The sequence below is a fragment of the Akebia trifoliata genome, chromosome 1 (assembly GCF_017979445.1).
Source record: "Akebia trifoliata isolate Shusen 1 chromosome 1, ASM1797944v1, whole genome shotgun sequence".
Taxonomy (NCBI): Eukaryota; Viridiplantae; Streptophyta; class Magnoliopsida; order Ranunculales; family Lardizabalaceae; genus Akebia; species Akebia trifoliata.
The window spans coordinates 30606997-30627135 of NC_141375.1; the positions used below are offsets into that span (position 1 = coordinate 30606997).

General features: G+C 35.5%; 3 protein-coding genes across 4 annotated transcripts; 1 reads left to right on the top strand and 2 right to left on the bottom strand.

Annotated features, from left to right (window-relative positions):
- Nucleotides 1–1374: 1374 nt before the first annotated feature.
- LOC147411666 (ankyrin repeat family protein) lies at nt 1375–6705 on the top strand. The gene is made up of 5 exons (XM_086450989.1): nt 1375–2109; nt 4196–4955; nt 5270–5306; nt 5410–5543; nt 6007–6705. Exons 1-5 carry the CDS (start codon nt 1635–1637, stop codon nt 6341–6343), a joined length of 1743 nt encoding a protein of 580 aa, XP_086307115.1. The 5' UTR covers nt 1375–1634; the 3' UTR covers nt 6344–6705.
- A 1138-nt stretch (nt 6706–7843) lies between these two features.
- FLA7 (FASCICLIN-like arabinoogalactan 7) lies at nt 7844–9425 on the bottom strand. The gene is made up of 2 exons (XM_086450998.1): nt 9214–9425; nt 7844–8789 (listed from the first exon to the last, which is right to left on the bottom strand). The coding sequence occupies exon 2, from the start codon at nt 8763–8765 to the stop codon at nt 7995–7997; it is 771 nt and encodes a 256-aa protein (XP_086307124.1). The 5' UTR covers nt 8766–8789; nt 9214–9425; the 3' UTR covers nt 7844–7994.
- A 4821-nt stretch (nt 9426–14246) lies between these two features.
- On the bottom strand, nt 14247–18273 carry LOC147411668 (rho GDP-dissociation inhibitor 1-like). 2 transcript variants are annotated; one of them, XM_086451015.1, is made up of 6 exons: nt 17936–18273; nt 17507–17738; nt 17337–17403; nt 16592–16810; nt 15584–15708; nt 14247–14817 (listed from the first exon to the last, which is right to left on the bottom strand). In XM_086451015.1, the coding sequence occupies exons 2-6, from the start codon at nt 17723–17725 to the stop codon at nt 14740–14742; spliced, it is 708 nt and encodes a 235-aa protein (XP_086307141.1). In that variant the 5' UTR covers nt 17726–17738; nt 17936–18273; the 3' UTR covers nt 14247–14739. The 2 variants fall into 2 exon arrangements, with proteins under 2 accessions (XP_086307141.1, XP_086307132.1); XM_086451006.1 differs by having other exon boundaries at nt 17507–18272.
- Nucleotides 18274–20139: the final 1866 nt, after the last annotated feature.

Sequence of the window (20139 nt, forward strand, 5' to 3'; positions counted from 1 at the left end):
TCTCTCTCGGCGTGCGGTTGAAGGCGTACAGCTGTAGATACCTCTCATGGAAATTGGGTTTTGTAGTTTTGGTTTAATTTTTTTCGATAACTTTTAGAAACCTTATTGTTTTTTTTTTTTTAATTAATCTAATTTTTTATGTGATCTCATAATCTTGTTTTTGGGTTTTTAATTTTTCATAATTTATTTGTTTACATAATTTTATTGATAAATTTGTACAAATTTTTTTTTTTTTACAACCCCATGGAACAAAACCGAATTAAGGTCAGTTTGGGTTGGTTTGATTCTAGACCAAATCGGTTCGATTCTGGTTCCCATGTAATGGAATCGACCTTGGTCGATTTGATTCTAATTTTGCTCTAAACCGAACCAACCCAAACCAAGTTGCATCCCTAATTCCAACTTACAAAAATAATAGGTGTTATAATTATAAAACCTCATTTTATTTGAAAAACAACTTTTTGTGAATAATCACATTATAGTGGCAATATCTCACTCCAATTAATATTAAATAAAAAATGATGGATTGAATATAATACTAAATAGACTTTGAAGATGTTGAAGAGGGAGTGGATCGTCTATGATGAGTTTCACTAATATCTTTGTAGTACTTATCAAGGATTGAGAGTGTGTCACGGTCGTATTCTTTCAAAGCGAAGTCGTGCGACGCAAGGGGATCAAATCCACTTGCAAGCCTGTAAAATGATCGTACACCATACACACGTAGCTAACAAACAAGTAAATGAAACAATCACGAGACAAAGCCCAGAGGTAATTTTGTTGATATAATATTGATTATACGGGGTAACGCATTACAAAAGTAATAGATGCGTTACATAATATTACATGGGTGCTCCCGGGTGATTCCAGGGCGAACTACACCTAAACTCTAGGTGTCAGAGTACATGGTTGTTACAGTGCCATTTCATCTAAATGGTAGGTCCAATCGTTAAAATTTAGAAGCTCAATGACCATCTATTTTAATCACCTAGTTAAAGTTAGAAAAAAAAAAATTGTTTTGATATTTTCTTTTTAAATCGGATCGAAATCATGAATCTAAGAGGACTATGTTATTATTTTTCTTCAATGTGATTTTATATGGATGATAGAACAAGTGTTATAAGAGAAACTCAATACAGAGGAACCCATCCTTGTTAGGGAGCGGATTCTCCATAGCGAGTTTCTCTCTTAGTTCTTTGTAACCCTTATCAACAAATTGAGAGTGTGATACAAGATAGTTAAATTCAATCGTTAAAAATTTAGGAGTTGAGTGACTGTCTACTTCAAACACTTGATTAGAGTTAGAAAAAATAAAATTTGATTTTTTTTTTTTTTTTTAAGTCAGATCTAAAGTCTAAACCATGAAGCCCGGGGGAAGAATAATGGTTATGAGATCACCTCGGGATTCGTGTAGAAAATGTAGATGACTATCAGCCGTCTGGACTTAGGGACCATATCTTCTTAAAGATGACGCTAAACAATTAACTCAAGCTCCGTCTCCTTCGTCAATCATCAGTTCATCACTGTAAATCGCTAAATCCGACACGAAAAATTCAAAAAATCGAAACCCTAGATCATAAAACAATAAACTTGGACTGCAATTCTCAATAACCAAAACCCTAGATCTCGAATCGATGTCGAACACAAATTCATGGACGATCGATCCAGATATGGACGGCATCGATCTCGATCCAGAGGACTTCAATACTTCAGTTCCTCTCAAGAAAGTTCCAGCTGGAGATATCTTTGAAGCTTCGAGAGCTGGAGATGTAGAGAGGCTTCGATATCTACTCGAATCTGGAGTCAACGTAAATGCTAGAGATCAATGGGATTCTGTCTCTCTCTATTACGCTTGCTTGGCTGGACATCTTGAAGCAGCTCGGATGCTTTTAGAGAGCGGAGCGATATGTTCCGAGCACACCTTTGATGGAGATAGGTGTCATTATGCAGCTTTGAATATGAAAGTAAGGAAATTGCTTAAGGCTTTCGAAGCTCGACCGCCGCCTTTGGGACCGTTGCAGGCTGCGTTGAGGGATACGTTCTTGGGGTGTAGAGCGAACCAGGTTTATCTTGAACAATCAGATTATGATGACCCTGGTAGAACACTAGGTAAGCTTAATTGTTAAAAAAAGAGCATTTAAATTCAACACATTTTATTAAAAAAGAAACAAAAGAGCAATTGCAGTTTTTGTTTGAATCTTGCTGAAAATTTGAAGAAGATTTACATAAAAATGTTGGAATTCTTACTTAAAACAATTTACTAAAAACAGTAGATTACCTAAAGACCATGGATTCCTTTGAATGATTTTGGATTCTTACTTAAACTATCCTTTTTGTTAATCATTTAGATCCCATAAAGTTGCATTTTACTATTATATTGGTTCTAATGTTGGGCTTATTGCATAGATGATCGGATTACATTTGTAGTAATGTCAAAATTAAGGCATTTAAGCACTTTATGGCATAGTAAATTATATGCATGTATAGAGGGGATGCATCAAGAAAAATTAGTGAAACCCAACAACACTTAAATATGCAATTTTTTAATAAAATTAATTTTCATAACTTGCACTAGTAGTGTTGTTCATCACCCCCCCCCCAAATTGGAGTCGTTTATAGGCGTGATGATACCATAGACACCATCACCAAGTTACTTATCTCATTAAAAACAGGTTTACCTATCCACAAAAAATATATATATCATGAAAATGAGTTTCCAAGGGTGGGGAAGCAAGTGTGTTCTCAATGAATGGGAGGGACTAAGACAGTGAAAAAATTTAAAATTTCTTGTGGGCGCAATATCGGTAGATTTTGTTTTTTTTTTTTTTTGAAAGGTCAACAGGGTTAAGGCAGACCCAGACCAGCTACAACCTTAAGAACAGAAAACCCCTACGATCCTTATCAATGATAGAACCGAGGTTACAAGGGAGAACTCCACTATCTATTTCAGAACAATCCATAGAGTCTTGGGAGGATGCAAGATAATCCGCTATTTGATTAGCTTCCCTGAAAACATGGAAGAAGGTGTACCTGTGGAAACTAGGAAGGAGCCTTCTAATGGAAATGACTAAGTGTATAACACTCCATGGAATACTCCATCGGTCGTTAAGAATATTGACAGCCATTAATGAGTCTGCTTGAACCCGAATGTTGAGGCAACCATTTGCGATACACAACTTGAGCCCTTCAAGGATAGCTTGTATTTCGTGATAAATGATTGAGACTGGGTTTACCCAGCGAGCAATAGCAGCAATTATCTGTCACAATAGCATATAAACAATTGTTTTTTAAGGAAACCTCTTATCCATCTTATGGTTTGTATTCTTCTACTTTTGTCTAGGTTTGTTGGAAGTTGTCAATTAGATTTGAGACCAAAGGGAATCATTTTTATGCAATTGTTCTCTAAGTTATATCCACCTACTAGCTTGAGAAGCTAATTGGACTTGTTGCAAAACATTTTGTGGGATTGTATGTTCGTGTAGTCTCTATGGACTTCTAAAACGCCTTGAGTTTGGGTTCGGAGTTTGTGGGGAAGGGAGCTGCTTGACTAACTTATTAGCTGACAAATGAAGACAATCAAACAGGGATAAGGGTACTAGTCACAATTGATTGGTTGACCTTAGCAAGTGCTAGGTAGGTCATGCCAAAATTGATGACCATATTACATTTGAGGACAATTGATAAATTCATGTATAAAATACTAAGCTCAGTCCTTTACTCCAAGGAAGCTACCCAACATGGGCCAAACTTCTTCCTTCCTCCGACTTGTTTAGTCACTTTTGACTTTCCCAATTCCTCACTAAGGGTTTTTCTGCTTTGTGAGACCTACTTCTCTGTTGCATTGGTTATTGATTCTTGCACTAAGTTTGCAAGTGTTGGGAATCGGCAATTCCATTTGGGTTATGTTTCTGATAATCTAGTAGCTTGAAATCACTTTATAACTTCTAAATAGTTAAAGGATTGCAATCTAGTTTACTTTCATGATCAAGTTTGGCCATCAATCAGTTCACAAATCAGTGAAATATTTCTTAAATACATAAATATTTCAGCTACAAAAACTAGAACTTATGGAAGTTGATGCTTTATGAAACAATAATTATGTTGTTCAACTTATTGTTGTTATGGTCTTATTCATAATATTTTGTCAAGATTAATCTATTTATTGAGCTGACCCATAACAGGGCCACGTGAACAGGTCCCTCATCAAATGATGGATCAAATTCGAACCAGTTCCCTCCAGATGTGGTATTTTTTGTGCAAGGCAGACCCATTGAAGCTCATAGAATCATCTTAAGTGCCCGATCACCCTTCTTTAAGAAGAAATTTGAGATAGAATGGAAAGATCGCCGGGAAGTGAGGTTCTCTAGGGAAAAATTATCATATCCTGCCCTTTACAGCCTCATCCATTTTTTCTATTCTGATAGACTTGAGATTGCTGTTGAGGACATGGAAGATCTTTTGCGAATTTGCAAAGTATGCAAGTGCGAAGGATTACAAAGGGTACTTGAGAAAGAATTGATTCACCAAAAATATGCGGAGTATAAGGCATTGAAAGACGTGGATAACTCTCAGAAACGATTTATCTTACAAGGTCTTTCCCTTCCAGAGCAAGACCGGCTTCCTTCCGCCTTATTCAACATCCTTCAAGTTTCCCTTGCCAATTCAAGATGGAAAGAAGACCTAGATAATGGTGTTAATACATTAGTGTCTGGTGTCAGTGCAATACAAGTGACTGAATGTGAAGATGATCTTGCAGATGTCTGCGTAAGAGTGAACAAAAAGATTTTTTGGTGCCATCAGGTGATTTTGGCATCACGGTCGGAGTATTTCAGAGCAAGGTTGTCCCGTATGAATGATTTTCTTGAAGGGAAAGATGGGTTACCTAGTTTTACTCTTCCACTTCTTGAAGAACATGATTTAAGCATCGAAGCATTTGAGAAGATGATAGAGTATATGTAAGTATTTTTTGCTTGAAATTAAATGCAAAACATTGAGCAACCCATTAGTCACTTAGTGCCATCGGTCTCTTGGGCTTACACATTGGATCCTTTCACTCAATGTAATGGAAGTTTGATACGTGTCCTCCTAAGCAAGCAATAATTGCATTGCTAAATCCACATAGCTCAAACACTATGTTGTGGAATCCATAATTATCAAACTCAGTGGACCATTAATTCGGGGGCTTGCTGCTATCACACCAACCTTAATTGAAACTATTGATGTAATGTTTTATCATGGACTTGTCTCTGACTGTTCTGGATGCATTCAGGTATACTGATACTTTGAGAGGGATAGACCCAGAGCAGGTATTTCCTTAACAACTTGAAGCACTTGGGAAAATATTGATCTCTTCATGCTTGTTTCTCGAATTTAAGTTTTTTCGGTAATTATTGCATTATGATCACGCAGACAGAAGAAATGTTTGATGCTGCATCAAGATATTTGTTGTTTCCTCTTAAACGTGCTGTAGCTGATGCACTATTGCCGCACTTAGAAATGGCTTCCCTGGCAGAGTTGTGTCACTGGCTGATATTATCTGACATGTACGGTATTTCTTTTTTGTTTTGTTCTTTTTCAAACTCGTTTTGTTCTTTTTCAAACACCTTGAGGTTGTTAGAACAGTGTTTTTATTTTTATTTTTTATGATGTGTGGCTCAGTGTGATTCTCCTTATTACTGTTCGCAAGTGAACCACACATGGTGCACATATGGGTTTGATTTAGATTTTTCGTTTAGGGATGTTTAGTTGGGCATAATACTGCATCATTCCCAATGTAAGAAATCCAATAAATTGATGTATTTTAAATGGACAATCTTAAAAAGGTCTATTTATTGAATTGCAAAAAGTGGGCTTTGTAAAGAGAGTTACAAAAGGCAGAGAGACTAACTCATCTTTGAATCTGATTGCATTTCAAAATACTGGACTACGCATTGGCTTATTCCTGAAAAAATAAATATGTTCAATTTTGTGTGTGATGCAATTGACTTGGTTTGGTTGCATGTGCAGATATGGCGTGCTGAAAATAAGGGAATACTGTCTAGATGTAATTGCTTGTAACTTTGAGTCATTTGCTGACACTTGTGAATTTCGGGCAATGCTTCTGACACTTCCACCACCCTCTGGGGATTCTTCACTTCGCACCACCCTTCCAAGTGCTCCAGGTGCTGGTGTGAATACCAACCAAGGAAATCTTCTTGATGATTTGCGAGAGAAGTGGCTCGAGGCCGAAGCTGCTGAGCTTGACAAGAGAGATGAAAGTGCAGCTCTATTTGATAAACGTCTTGAGATGCTTATGCTCGTTGCAGAGCGGGAATGTAACGTTGGTTACCCTAATGAAATCTAAATATAGCCTCTGGGGTAAGCTGTCCTCACATCCAAACCTCCACAGTGGCGGCAGCAACAATACAATGATCATCACCATCATTGTCTACACCTTATCCCAATAATTGGGTTCGGCATCATTAATTTTATTTCATCATTTAGCTCTATCGTGAACCATATCTAACAAGAAAAAAAAAAGGTATATGTAAAAGTTTTGCCATTGTACAGACTTTCAATAGTTTGATGTACTTAGTTTAGTTAGATTCATTTAACAGACCTCCGACAGTTGGGTCGTGACAATTATTGTTGTATGGTTAGAAATTCTGTAATGATTGTACTGTTTTACTGTTGTGGAAATTCAGACAAACCTTTTATTTGGTGGTTTCTGTGTTCTTCAGTTAGTGGTAGTGTTGCTTTGATCTCATTGATGAACTCCATATTTCTCGATTCTTTGTTAGTCAAACAATAGGTTCTTCGTGATTATATCTTCCATTTAGTTATTTTCCTTGGGATCGGTTGATTTAACATCTCAACCCATTACTAGCAGGATTAGCAGCTCGCATTCTTACTCTTCAAAAGTTGCCAATGTCATACTGATACAAAGATGAAAGAAAATAAGTGAAGAGTGGAAAGGGGAAAGGATTGGGTCCTCCAATCCATTCAAGCCATTTGATTAACCAAAAAGTTATTGAGAAATTTTGCAGAAGAGGCTCGATTTTCCACAAATGCTTTATCTCTATTTTCTTGTTTGCTTATGTCGGCTCTAGGATAGGTGGTGTGTCAATTGATCACTTTCAACCATCCAAGACAAAGGACAAAGAACATACTATAATTTTTCAGGATTTCAAGTTAATCTTGTGTGAAATGGCAAGATACTGAACACTTCTCTGTTTATTGAGAAATTATTTTCATTTTTTTTCCTGAATTTCTTGGTAAGAGCGTTGCTCTCAAATAAACATGATCAACATGTCGATTTTTGTTTAGTATTGTATGAACTAAATATTGAACCGAAAAACATGTATATAAAGAAGGATATGGCATCTAAGGCAACATTGTGGATGGTCAAGTTCGAGATCTTAGCTGAGAGATTTGTATCTTCTCTATGCAAAGATTGTGGTAGAAATGCATCTCGTGTTGCAGTGGGGGATGATTCTGAAGTAGACACCTGAACTCCTTGGCATTACATGATCCGGAGTCTGGACACTAAGTTCAAGAAGATAAGCTCAAATCTTTTAATCAAGGGACGCATGTTGAACACATCTCATAATCCAGGTAAATAAACACCTTTTTTTTTGTTTGTTATTAATTTAGTTTTTGTATCTTTCTTTTATTGAAGGTGTTAATTTAAAAAGAATCATTTTCAGTAAAACAAGCAAGATGAAGAAAGCTGCCTATCTGTTCTTTCTTTTTTCCCCCATGTTTTCTTTCATACCATACAATAGTCTCTTTACCCATTTTTTAGCTTTGAAGAAATTGGACAAGTCATTAGCAAGAACACCACCACACACAATCAGCAAAGAAGTAAGAGAAGAAATCCTCAAATTATAAATTCAACAACTTGAAGGTCCAGAAAATGGACTTGAAATCAAAGAAATTGGAAGAAAGATGAGTACAGTTTTCAAAGTATAAATTAAAGAACAATCCATATGCATATAATAAAACCAAATCCTCTCTTACAAGAATAGAACCAACCCACTTGAAACTCCCAAAACCAAGAAATTTAAGATACCCCTACTGATGATCCTACAAGAAGATGAACGAGGTGAAGATGTGGGAGGAGTCCCTTTTCCATTTGGGCCAGTTGGAGAATCCGCAACCGGGGTAATGCTGGGAGACGGTGCCGGAGCAGGGGACGGGGACGGGGGTGGTGGAGTGCCGAAGATTACTTCGGGAAGAAGTACTTTGTCGATCTGATACACTGCAACAGGATCCGTCGAATGTACACTACTACTGACCTTGGTGTTTGTCCATCCTGAACTGATATGAACTGTCCCCGACACATCCGTAAAGTTCAATACATACTGTCCACCAGCAAATGTACGAACAGGGTTTGATAGGCTAAGGTTTTTGAATTCTGCTAGAGTGTAGAAATTTGGCAAGGCATGGAAGAGAATGAGTGATTTTAGTTGGTCTTGAGTGAGATTAGAGAGAGAAGGCTTTTTAAGAGATGAGAAAGCCTCATCTTTTGGGACAAAGATGGTTATGCCGGCTTCAGTGTTGTTGGCTTGGTCTTGGAAGGTTTGGATGACTTTTGTGGATTCAAGATACTTGAGGAAGGTTTGGAATGGGCCTGCTACTGTGAGTAAATCAGTAAGGTTGACGTAATTTGGTGCGGGGGAGGGTGCGGGAGTCAACGGTGGTGATCCAACAGTTTGAGCATTTAAAGATGAACAACTCAGTAGGACTAGTACACTACTAACCATGAAAATCAGGGTGGATTCCATTTTACTTTTTGACTCTCCAAATGCCTGCAAGAAACATAAATCAATCCCAATCTATCAAATTAAACCCATTGTGCAAATCCAGAGAGATCCCAATGCATGGAAGTAAAAATCACATGAACCCCCCAACAGAAAAATGTTAATGTTGTTTTTTGTTTTTTTTTTTTTGAAGATACCCTACTCCCCAAATCCCTCCAAGATCAAGAACTCATAATCAAAACTAGATCAAAATACAAGTTCAATGAGCTTCTTGTTTTCAAATGAAGTGTTTTTATTTTTATTTTTTTGAAATCAAGATCTCAACTCAACAAAGAAAACCCTCAAATTGAGAGAAACCCATTCACATTAATGAGAAACAAAAGCATTAAAAAGCCTTAAAGTAGATCTAATATGAACACATAAAACATTTTAGATGAATGAGAGATAAATTCCAAGAGATTGAAACACTAACCTGACTAACAGGAATTCAGAGAGCAGTGGTGAAGAAAAATGCAGTTGGAATGGAAATGTGGAGACTATATAAAGATGGACCTGAGAAGACAAAAATAAAAAAATAAAGTGTGATGTGGGTGGTGGCAGCTGGTGTAGAGAGAGAGAGAGTACAAGTTACAAGAGACTGCTAGGGTAGTTTCTAATTGAGGGTGGGTTTTTCTTGGAGGAGAAATAAACAATTTTTTTTAGGGAAACTTCATAAAAGCCTGTATAGATGTGAGGTGAGCTTTCTAAATCATCCTCCAACAATTCTTTTTTCCTGACCAACCTAGCATTCTACCTAACATTATCATAACATAATCTCAAACAAATTTCTCATCTCCTGATAAATAGCATGTAAAGCAATAAGTTTATTGAATGGTGGGTTTTGCTAACCTACATTGGTGGTTACATTGCCCTAGTTTGATTCACTCCCTACCAGTGTGTATGGTACGGGTTTGCCATCACAAGGAAAGAGATGGGGTGTACTTAAAGGGGGTGGAGTAGCCTTTGTGATCTAAGCCAAGATTTTGTTTTATTAGTAATTTATCATCATTAAACTGATGTTTGGTGTGTATATCATGGTTTTAAAAGTTAGTTTCATGTCTCGTCTCGTCTCGTCCATGCCTGATACCGAATTGTCTCGGATGAGTCATCTTGTCTTGTTTGAGTTGTCTCGCTCGGCAATGAGACAATGATTTTAAACCATTTAAAAAGTCTGAAAAATTATGTTAATCCTCTTAAATTTCGTCTTGATTTAGATAATGAAAATAAAGTTTTTGACCAGACCCTTTTGTTCTCTGATTTACTTGATTGAGAAAAAGAGAATTAAAAAAAAAAACCAATTTGGGGGTGGAAATAATAGGGTTTGGAGACGAAAACTGATATATCTTGTTCGTTTCAGATATCTCGGACAAGATTTTCGATATCTCATCCTAGACATATTATTCTTCTCGCGAGATTCCACAAAATTCAAAAAACACGTCCATTCGTCTCGTTGCTTGGCAATACTTCTTGAGTTTTGAAACTATGGTGTATATCTACCATAGTAGTGTAGGCCAAACATTCACTCGACAATAGGCCTAAAACACTGCCACATGGCATTTGGTCTTTAATACTCACTAGAAACATCAAATGGCACTTGAGATAAATGCAAACAAGTCATCAATAAGACCATCTTCCACCTCAAAGCCTTGTCCCAAGGATCAGGATTACTAAACAAATCATGTTCCTTCATTCTACTCTATCTTCTGGATCCGCATTTTTGTTATACGTTAAAAACTATGAGAAATTTTTTGCTTAAAGAAAAATCAATTTGAGATTTTATGAAATCTTGGATATATGACCAATCACACAAAACCAATCACAGGTAGGATTGTAAATTAGAGATGCCCATCAATACACATGGATTTGTGTGATTGGTCGTCTAGCATTATGTGAAATGTGACTTTTATGTGAGGAAAAAAATTTTCTTAAAACTAATAGGTGACATGTGCAAACATATATGTAATCAAAAAAATCAAGATTTATATAAAATTAACATTTTTTAAAGAAAAAATTAATCAGATTGATTGGTGATTAATATTATCATATTTCTTTATTGTGGTCATGCCAACTGTTTTGAACCCATGGATATGGATCAAATCATCAATCAAGCTGACTTTTGATGTTTGGTCCCCCTAGGTGGATGAAAGTTCATGAGACATGGTTTTAAAATATGTCCAAGATCGAGACGTATCACCTGAGTTAACTCGGTATCGGAACTAAATGAGACCAACTCACAAAGTCACTTTTTTATCGAGAGTTAGGACTAACCTTCAATTTTTTTTATTTGTCTCACAAGACGTCTCAAACATATCGGAAAACTCATCCAAGACGACTCGATATTGGGCCTGAACAAGACGAGACAAGATTAGATGGGAAACCGAGTTTTAAGACGAGACAAGATTGAATGGGAAACCGAGTTTTAAAACAATGTCATGAGATCGATATCTAGAAAGAGTGTTCCTCGTGAGCTGTTCTAGGTATCTGATAATTTAGTATTCAGTGAAGCAGAACCACCAAATCATTATGCTGTAACCAAAATCTCGGATGATTAAGGTATACAAAATTCATATCTCGATAAATTGACTAATTTATAGAGTATTCGGTGATAGTGACCCTACCATGTTATTTTGCTCCAGCTAATCTTAGCTGTTAAAGTCACTATATTCCATAAAATCTCTGGGGCCCCCGACTTTAAATATAATAAATAATTTTAAAATGTGGTAAAACTCTATTAGGGTTATTTGTATATATGCATTAATTATGTTGATTTCCGACCTTCCCTAGAGAAGTCAAACTTCTATTAATTTTTGAAGGGGTAACCTGTTGTGTTGGAAACAATCTCTACCACGTGATAGCTGATCGTCCATCATGATCATGAGTTTAGTTGGTCATGGACAAAGTCGATTAGGAGGTGAGACTTCTATAACCTTCCCATCAAAAGAAAGTTTAAAAAAAAAAAGGTTTTGTTTGTCAATAATGTTCACCCTTTTTGTTTGATTTTCAGTGTATGCTGATGCAATAGTTTACCCACTTATGACAGTTTGGATCAATGAGAACCATTCAAAGAGGGAAAAGGAGGGATGCAAATATAATAAGTGATCACCATTGTAGACCCTCTTATAATGATGTTATACAATGACAGACTGGACTCACCACATTGTGGTCAGCCCTGATTTCCACTCTCGTGTTTCATATCCTAAGAGCAACTCTTCTAACTATCATTTTACAGAGTCTGACCCTCCAAAAGCGTTTCAATTCACTCGAACCGAAGCTCTCTACTTTAAAATATTTTGGAGAGAGAGAGAGAGAAAGTGGGAGAGACAAAAGAAGAGAATGAGATTCTCTTTCTCTACCTATTGACTATAAAAATATTTTACTATAACTGAATTCGTGGAGAGTCATTTTGAATAATACGATTAGATTGCATACCCTTTGAACATGCAAAATGACTCATAAAATATCTACCAATTATGCCTATTTATGTTATAGTTGTTTTGATTAGCTTAAATTATCTACAAGGATTTGCTTCCTTTGGTTGTGTGCTCGAAATTGAGTAACCTCTACATTTATCCTATCGTACCTCGAGAAATTTTCGTGGGGTTAAGATGTGACTGTAGGGACATTTCCCATCCCTAAAGGGTGTAGAGAAACCTCACCATAACATTGAAAAATGAGATATGTCCAATAACCTCCCTAAGCATCATGGTCAATTAAAGCCATCAAATAGCCTAAAGAGAGAGATTCCATCTCAACGATCAGTATCATCTGGTTGACATTTGTATTTTTTTTTTTTGGGATACATGGTTGACATTTGTATTAGGTATCTTGGGCCATGAAGAGAGTGGTCCCCTTGCATTCCTACAATTTCTCCCGTACTACATTTATTTAAGAGTTTCACGTGGAGTGACAAAATTAATTAAATGGCCTCACAAGACCAATTCAATGACAATTCAGCAATCCCAAAACCTTCAAAACCCTAAGGATTGTTTGGATACAAAAGTCAAAATTGTATACCAATGCTTAAGCCTGGGCAAGAAAAACCAGTTTCTCTTTTCTTTTCTTTTCTTTTCTTTTCTTTTCTTTTTTCAAACAACATTGGGGATGTGGGCTCCAATAGAAAATTAATATTAATAATGATTTTTTGACGCCCTCCTCTGGCATACACCCCCATCATAGAAACGTAGATCATTTCCCTCGGGATCATACTCACAACAAATCAGCTCAATCTGAAACTTTTAAGTCATATAGGACAAATTTTGACTCCAAACATTGGTGCTGTCGAACCCCACCATATATATATATATATATTCAAATGGAAAAATAGGATTCATTGTATCGACCTTAATTTTTTATGTAAAGCAAAAAATAATGATGAAGATGCTAATGATTCCAAAAATATTTTTACATTCACCCATGGTTTTTTAACTTCGACATTACTGGGGCAAGTCAAACCAGTCTCGAAGGCAGTATAATTGGGTGACCTAGTCAATCTGAACCTCAACTATTACATTGATTCGGAGAAGCTCCAAGATGAATGTTTTGATTTTTGAAAATATTAGCCAAGACTATAAAACTCTGCCAAGTCAACTGGATTTGATATTTTTAGTACAAAATAATCATTTTTTGAATGATTTAAATGTTTGTAATCTATGTAAAAATAAGATTTTGTTACCGAGAATCTACTAATCCACTTTCTAATAGTAAATAATAATTTTTTAAATATAAATATATTTATTGTTGAGAAGAAATACTCAGACAACGCAGAGAGGAGACAACTTAATGGATTTTAAAACCATGTCCCAAATTCCAACCTTAACAAAAAATAAAGATAAACTTATTATAGGCAAGTTTAGCTTTGCAACCAAACAACCCAATTATAACGCTTGACTTAGTCGTTTATTGCCCAATAAAAATAAAAATAAAAATAAAATCATTTAATAATAAATATAAAGAGAGTGGGTAATGGGTATCACATGCCAATAGCCATGCAAGGAGGTGGTCAAAGATCTGGGGAGATCTCTAAAGGACTTCAAAGAAATCAGTTTAATTTGAAATTTGGTAAGATTAAAGAACGATTAGATGAGTTTCAAAATTATTGATCATGGATCGTGGACACGGACTTGATGACATTTACATTTTTATAGCAAATCATTAGAAGCACCGAGAAACGATTTTACAATCAGAGTGGGGCATCATAAAAAAAACTAGAAATTAAACTACTTTATAAACCAGCAAAGTGGATTTTGTACTCTTGAAAATATTTAAATAGGTCCAAATTTTACCATCCAAATTATTACATTTCAATATGTTCATACAATCCAATATCTTTTGTTGATTATAATTGGTTCAACTTAATGGTGACAACCCTGTGAACTATGGGTCTGCCAAGAGACATCAAACCCAAGTTCATGTGGGTAAGAAAGGGGAGAAGTGAGAGAGAAGAGTCCAAAAGGGAAAAACACAGTATTCCAACCAGATAAAAAGAATAGAAGAACAAAAGGAAAAGTAAAAGTACATGATTTCAGTCTAGCTTTAAACAGTAGTCATGAGCAGTAGTGGAAGATTGGAAAAAGAGAGAAGAAAAGTTACAATTTTCCAACAAAAAGAAAGCATTCCCTGCACTGATTTCAAAACTTGGTAACGGTTTCTTAATGGACAAATGATTTGTTTACAAGTTCATGCCACAGCATTAGAGCTTTAAGATAATTAAACTAATGGAAGGACTTTTTCACACCAAATAATGAGATAATGGAAGGAGTCTTCCACATGGATGGATGGCTAGGCTTTTTTTTCTCTTCTTGCACTCCATTGTTGTTTCAGAAACTAGTGTCAAACAGGATTGTAAGTTCTTCGGATAATTAAAAGGCGTGTGGGTATGGTATTGCAAGAATGATATCTAGAAGTGATTTTGATTTAGAATATAATTGACTCAGAGCGAACAACTGGGTAAATTCTTGGTTTAATTGGATGGCCATTCTTTTCGGATGTCAAAGGTGTAGTTAATCGCCAAGTAGCACTTGTCATCGTCATCCAAAAACTGAAAATGAGAACCACAAAAATTATGAGATTTTGGTTTTAATTAAATCGTAAATCGACAAAAGAGCAATGATGCATAATACAACAACAACAAAAAAAACAAGATTCCCGACAGGTTAGATATATTGGCCTATGTTGCATAGGTGGCCCAACAAATTAATTGGTTGGACAGTACAATCTTATTTCTTCGATCTGGGAGAAACCTACAGTTCCCATGGATCGAGTTATTACCTTCCGAACGAGAGCTAATTAAGTACATAAGGTCGATTATATGGAAAAAATTCACTGACCCATTGCATTGTGTGGTCCACAGACTTGACTCTTGTTTTGATGAGATAATGTACCTCATGTATGGTGTCATTAAAAATTGATGGACCCTCTCAAGGCCATCCTAACTCATAGGAACATCAAATTTAATTTCACATTTGTACAGGTACTATTGATTAATAAGATAAAAATCAAAACCTATGGTTCATGTAGTACAAGGGCACGCTTTGCGTCCATTAGGTAAAATTGTGTATTTATCCTAAGAATGTGTCTCACAACACAGACCAGAACCACCAGACCGAATGGTTAAGAACTTAAGATCATTCAATGACCAATCTGTACAACTTTGGGGTGACCTGAACAAGAGGTGGTCCACAAATTGAACAGTATGAACCTACCCACGATGATCAGCATAAAAAATAAAAAAAATAAAAAAAATTGGTGATGAAAGAATTGAAGTAATATAGGCTGAGAAATAAAGGTGATTTGGTTGAACTTACCTTTGTTCTCGCAGAATATGATCCTCTAGCAAAAATGCCAGAAGGGGTGGTCTCTTCTGGCATCTCATGTGTATAGGGTTCTGCCTGTGGACTGAAAGTTCCAAGCATTTCTTTAGCACTGTCCACTGAAATAGAACTCATGTGAGTGATACAACCCAAGTTCAATCATCGTTTTAAATCTCGTCCGAGACAGAGATGACTCGTCCAATTTGTCTCGGTATCGTCCACCAACGAGACGGATAGACAAGTCATCTCAAACCTGATGTGTTTCTCAAAAGTCAGTCTAATGTCTCATTGTTGAACGAGACGAGTTTTCAAAACCATGAGTTCAATAATTAAAATTCCATTTTTAAAATGGATAGGAATATAAGATCAAAGAAAATTTAATTTGGGAAAAATATTCAAAGTTGGGTAAATACATTTAATTTTTTTTAAAACCATATGATACATTTTAGACGAACCATTTCGAAAGTACCCCATACTTTACTTCTTGCTCCCCTGAACCAGATCAAACCACCCCCAAACAATAGGAAATAAACAATAATTACCGTTAAAATATGCACACAAAAAAAAAATTATCTTGAATTTTTAAAGAAGAATTGTATTAATCTCAAATTTATCCCCAGCATTCTTTTGTCGTTCAGGACTTCATGCTTCTATTGACCATATTTTTCACCATTTCTTTGAGTATTAAAACCAAATTATGCCCGATCTTCCCTGTAACCTATTTCCATTAGAGTCACGACTCACGATCCCATGCGGTGTCCCATTCCTATACACAGGAACATTGTCTACATGGCACGATTTGGTTAGAGAATGAACACATTGGGCTAAGTGATCAGCTTAGTTAAGAGCCTGACGTAACTTAAACACCAATTAAAGTATGCCACATAGACACCGTTCATATTTTTTAGAAACGGGACACCGTATTGGATCCCGAGTCTTTCAATTATATGCCAAATGGCCTAGCTACTATGCATGAAAGGGAGAGATAGAGAGAGAGGTTACCCTTGACTCCAGTTTTCCAAACAGTGTTGGAGTATTTTAGGCCAGAGACAATGTTGTTGCTGACTTGGAAAGAGAACTTTAGGCTGTAGTGGCTACCTTCTTTCAAAGTAAACCATAAGCCCTTGGGGTTTCCTACCTCAGGAATTGGAAGAACAGACTCAGGTCTTCCAGGGGAGAGGATTGAAAGGCTCAGTATCTTAACATCTGGTTCCAAGGTTTCTACAACAAAGAAAATAAAACATAAATAACCCATTTCGTCTTGTTATTTCATTTGAAATGTAAATAACCCAATTCCCAGAATAAGAAATTTACACGGAATCCATAAATCAGGAACCAACAATGCAAGCAAAAAAAAAAAATATACAGGAATTAATTTCTAGACATGGTCAATTGAAATATAGATAACCCAATTCCCAGAATATGAAATTTAAAGAAAATACATAAAAATTGCACAAAATCCAATTTAAAAAAAAAAAAAAAAAAAATTGTTGGAAATATAGAAAAAATTCAAAAGTTAATGAATAAAGATAGAGAGAACAGTAACTATCTTGAGATCTGGTTAAAACAGTTTCCATAGGAATGGAACAAAACAATGTAAAAAAAAAAAAACAAATAATAAGGAAAACAGACAAAATTATAAGCACTAGTTCCATAAAGTTATAGAACTAATAAATAAATGAATAGAATTCGTTAAACCCCACTTTGAATAATAAAATTCAGAGAGAAAAAAAAGAAGAAAATTTACCTCCGACAGAATTCAAATCCACACTTCCAAGAAGCTGTTCCTTCCACCTCCTTAGACTCTCATCTTCCTGAGTCCTCATACATCAACAAAAAAAAAATACTAAATAAATTAAAACCAAAATAATATCAATCAAGAAGGACATTTTATGTTTATTTTCAAATAGAACAAACCTTATCCTTCTCAAGCTGTTCTTTGAGAGTGAACTGAGGACCCAACACAATCTTTTTTTCTTCATCTTCTTCTTCCTCTGTTGCATAACAAGAAACCTCACTCATCTGTCTGTCTAACTTCTCCTCTCCTTCACCAATCTCTTCTGCAGTGTTTGGTGTTACTGTAGCTCCTGAGACTCCATTCTTCTCTGCATTCTCTTTGTTCACATCAAAACCCATGTTCTTGGTGGAACTTGAAACAGTTTCAACGGTTAAAGACATCAAAACCTCATAAAAAGCAAAGATAAAATCCGAAAAATCTCCAAAACAACCAAATCCCAAACTTGGGGATAGTTCCTCTTGTGAAAAAAGATAAGGATGTGAGAAACACAGAAAAATACAAATAAATAAGGGACCTTGCTGTCAAAGAATCCTAAAAAGGTAACTAACCTCTCCACCAAAGAAAACCCAGTAAAGAAAAATCAAAATCACGAAAACCCACAAAGGATGAGTCCTCTAAGAATACAAAATGTGAAGAAAAAGAAGAAACCCAAAGGAGAAAGACAAAAAAAGAAATGATTTTTCTTGTTTGAGGTGGTTGGAGAGAGAGAGAGGGAAGGAGGTTGTTTGGGGAAGTTTTAACGAAATGATCATGTGGTAATCTGAATCTATGGATGAGAGAGAGAGAGAGAGAGAAGTCGTGGAGGTCACTCAGGGGTTCGCACTAGCCATTACGCATCCCACGAATCGTGGGAAGTCTCAAACTTCAACACAGTAGACGATTGGGTGGACAATAGCTAACCTTTGACCCTTTCTCGGGAATTTGAATTGTCTCGATTTGTAAATGTCTGTGGGATGGGGGACCATAAAATTAATTTTTTTATTTTATTTTCTTTTTCTTTGAATATATTCCATTTTATCATATCTTACAAGTGAAAAATTAATCATAATCCATAATTTAAAAATATATATATATTAACAATAACAATTACTTTGTTATAATACATAATTTTTTACATTTAAAAAATAATAATAGACAATTATGATTGTCTATTTTAATTTATAATATTTTTTATTATTTATATTTAGCTTTTCTATTATTTAAACTATGTTAATTATAGAATAATAATGATTATCTTAAGTCAACTGCAATTCACGTATTTGATGTCATTAAGAAAATTCATTTTTTGATGGTTGAGATTATCTCACTCATAATCATTTTTATCATAAATAGAAATGAATGCCCCCTCAAAATGCACAACAACAAAAAGAAAAAGATTTATAATTATATCTATCCCAAATTCTGTGATGGGGCGTGTCCGTCACGAGGGCGTTCGAAAATCATTATACAATAGAAATAGATGAAAAAAGTGGGACCCATTATTAATGATATTTTGTTTGTTTTTTGAACCTCGAGTGTAGTGCTTTTGCCGACTCTTTGATTTTGGAAGGCAATGATATTAATTGCGTGTCCTTTGTTTTCTCACAAACATGAATCATGTTGTCATCATATGTCAATGATTCTGAAGTAGGGGTAGTAGGGGGTAAGGGTTAGTAGGGGCAACATCTGTCTAAGCTTTGACTGATTGATCTACTTTGATTCATAAGCAACTAATTAGACTTGGGGGTTTTTTTATCTTTAGGGCAGTGTTTCTGTTAGCCTGGTGGACTAGTTTCTCAAATGCTAGAAACCACGAAGATACACAACAAAAAATTCCCAAAGCCCATGATGAAGTTTTCAATTTTTTCAAGTCTGAGTGATTTGGAAGATTGGTTCGACCAACAAAGCCTTGTCCTAAAATTTGGGGTTGATTAAACAATTGTATTCCTCCATTCCATTAGAATCCCGACTTTAAAGCAGACAGCCCGCTTCAAAATTTGAAGAAACCCACTTCGTTACAAGACACATTGTGTTTTGCATTTATTTCACACCTACATTTCCTTCAAAATTTGAAATATCTCTTTCAAAAGTGCCATGTATAATTAAATGCAAACGGACTGTTTGCTTCAAAGCTTTTTCCATTCCATTCTCCTTAAAATCAAATCCTTTATTATTAAGACTTGGTTTCCAAGTTCTCGTGTATTCCAATTTTTCAGTATTTTCAACTTGAATATTTTTTATAATTAGGATTATGACTGAACATGGCCAAATCCTTTTTTTTTTCTTTTTCCCAATAAATGAGCGTGGTAGCGGTCAACAATGAACCCAAATTTCCCATTCATTCATTCATTCAAAATATATGTATAACCCTATAACTCAGCTTGTACTATTCGTCACAACAAGACAAGATAAAGGCATGAGGATGTACAGGAGGGTTTGAACCCAAGTTTTCAATCTTTTCACTCCATACTTTACCAATATATCCTCATTGCACCTTCATCTATTTAGTATTAATGAGATAATAACCAGACAGAGAGTAGTCATCCAGGCGTGGCACATGACCAAAGATGGCATACTACAAAATGTGTCATGTGTAACGGTATATAAAGTCAAGAGCATGGTAACATTCACCAAACACAACCATTAGATTAAATACATTGAGAAGATGATCCTCCTTTAATATCGCATAGATAGCTATAAATATAATCCCAGGTGGTTTGTTAAAGGGAGGATCCTCTCCTGAGATAAAAGAATACCTCCATTAGATTAGAGT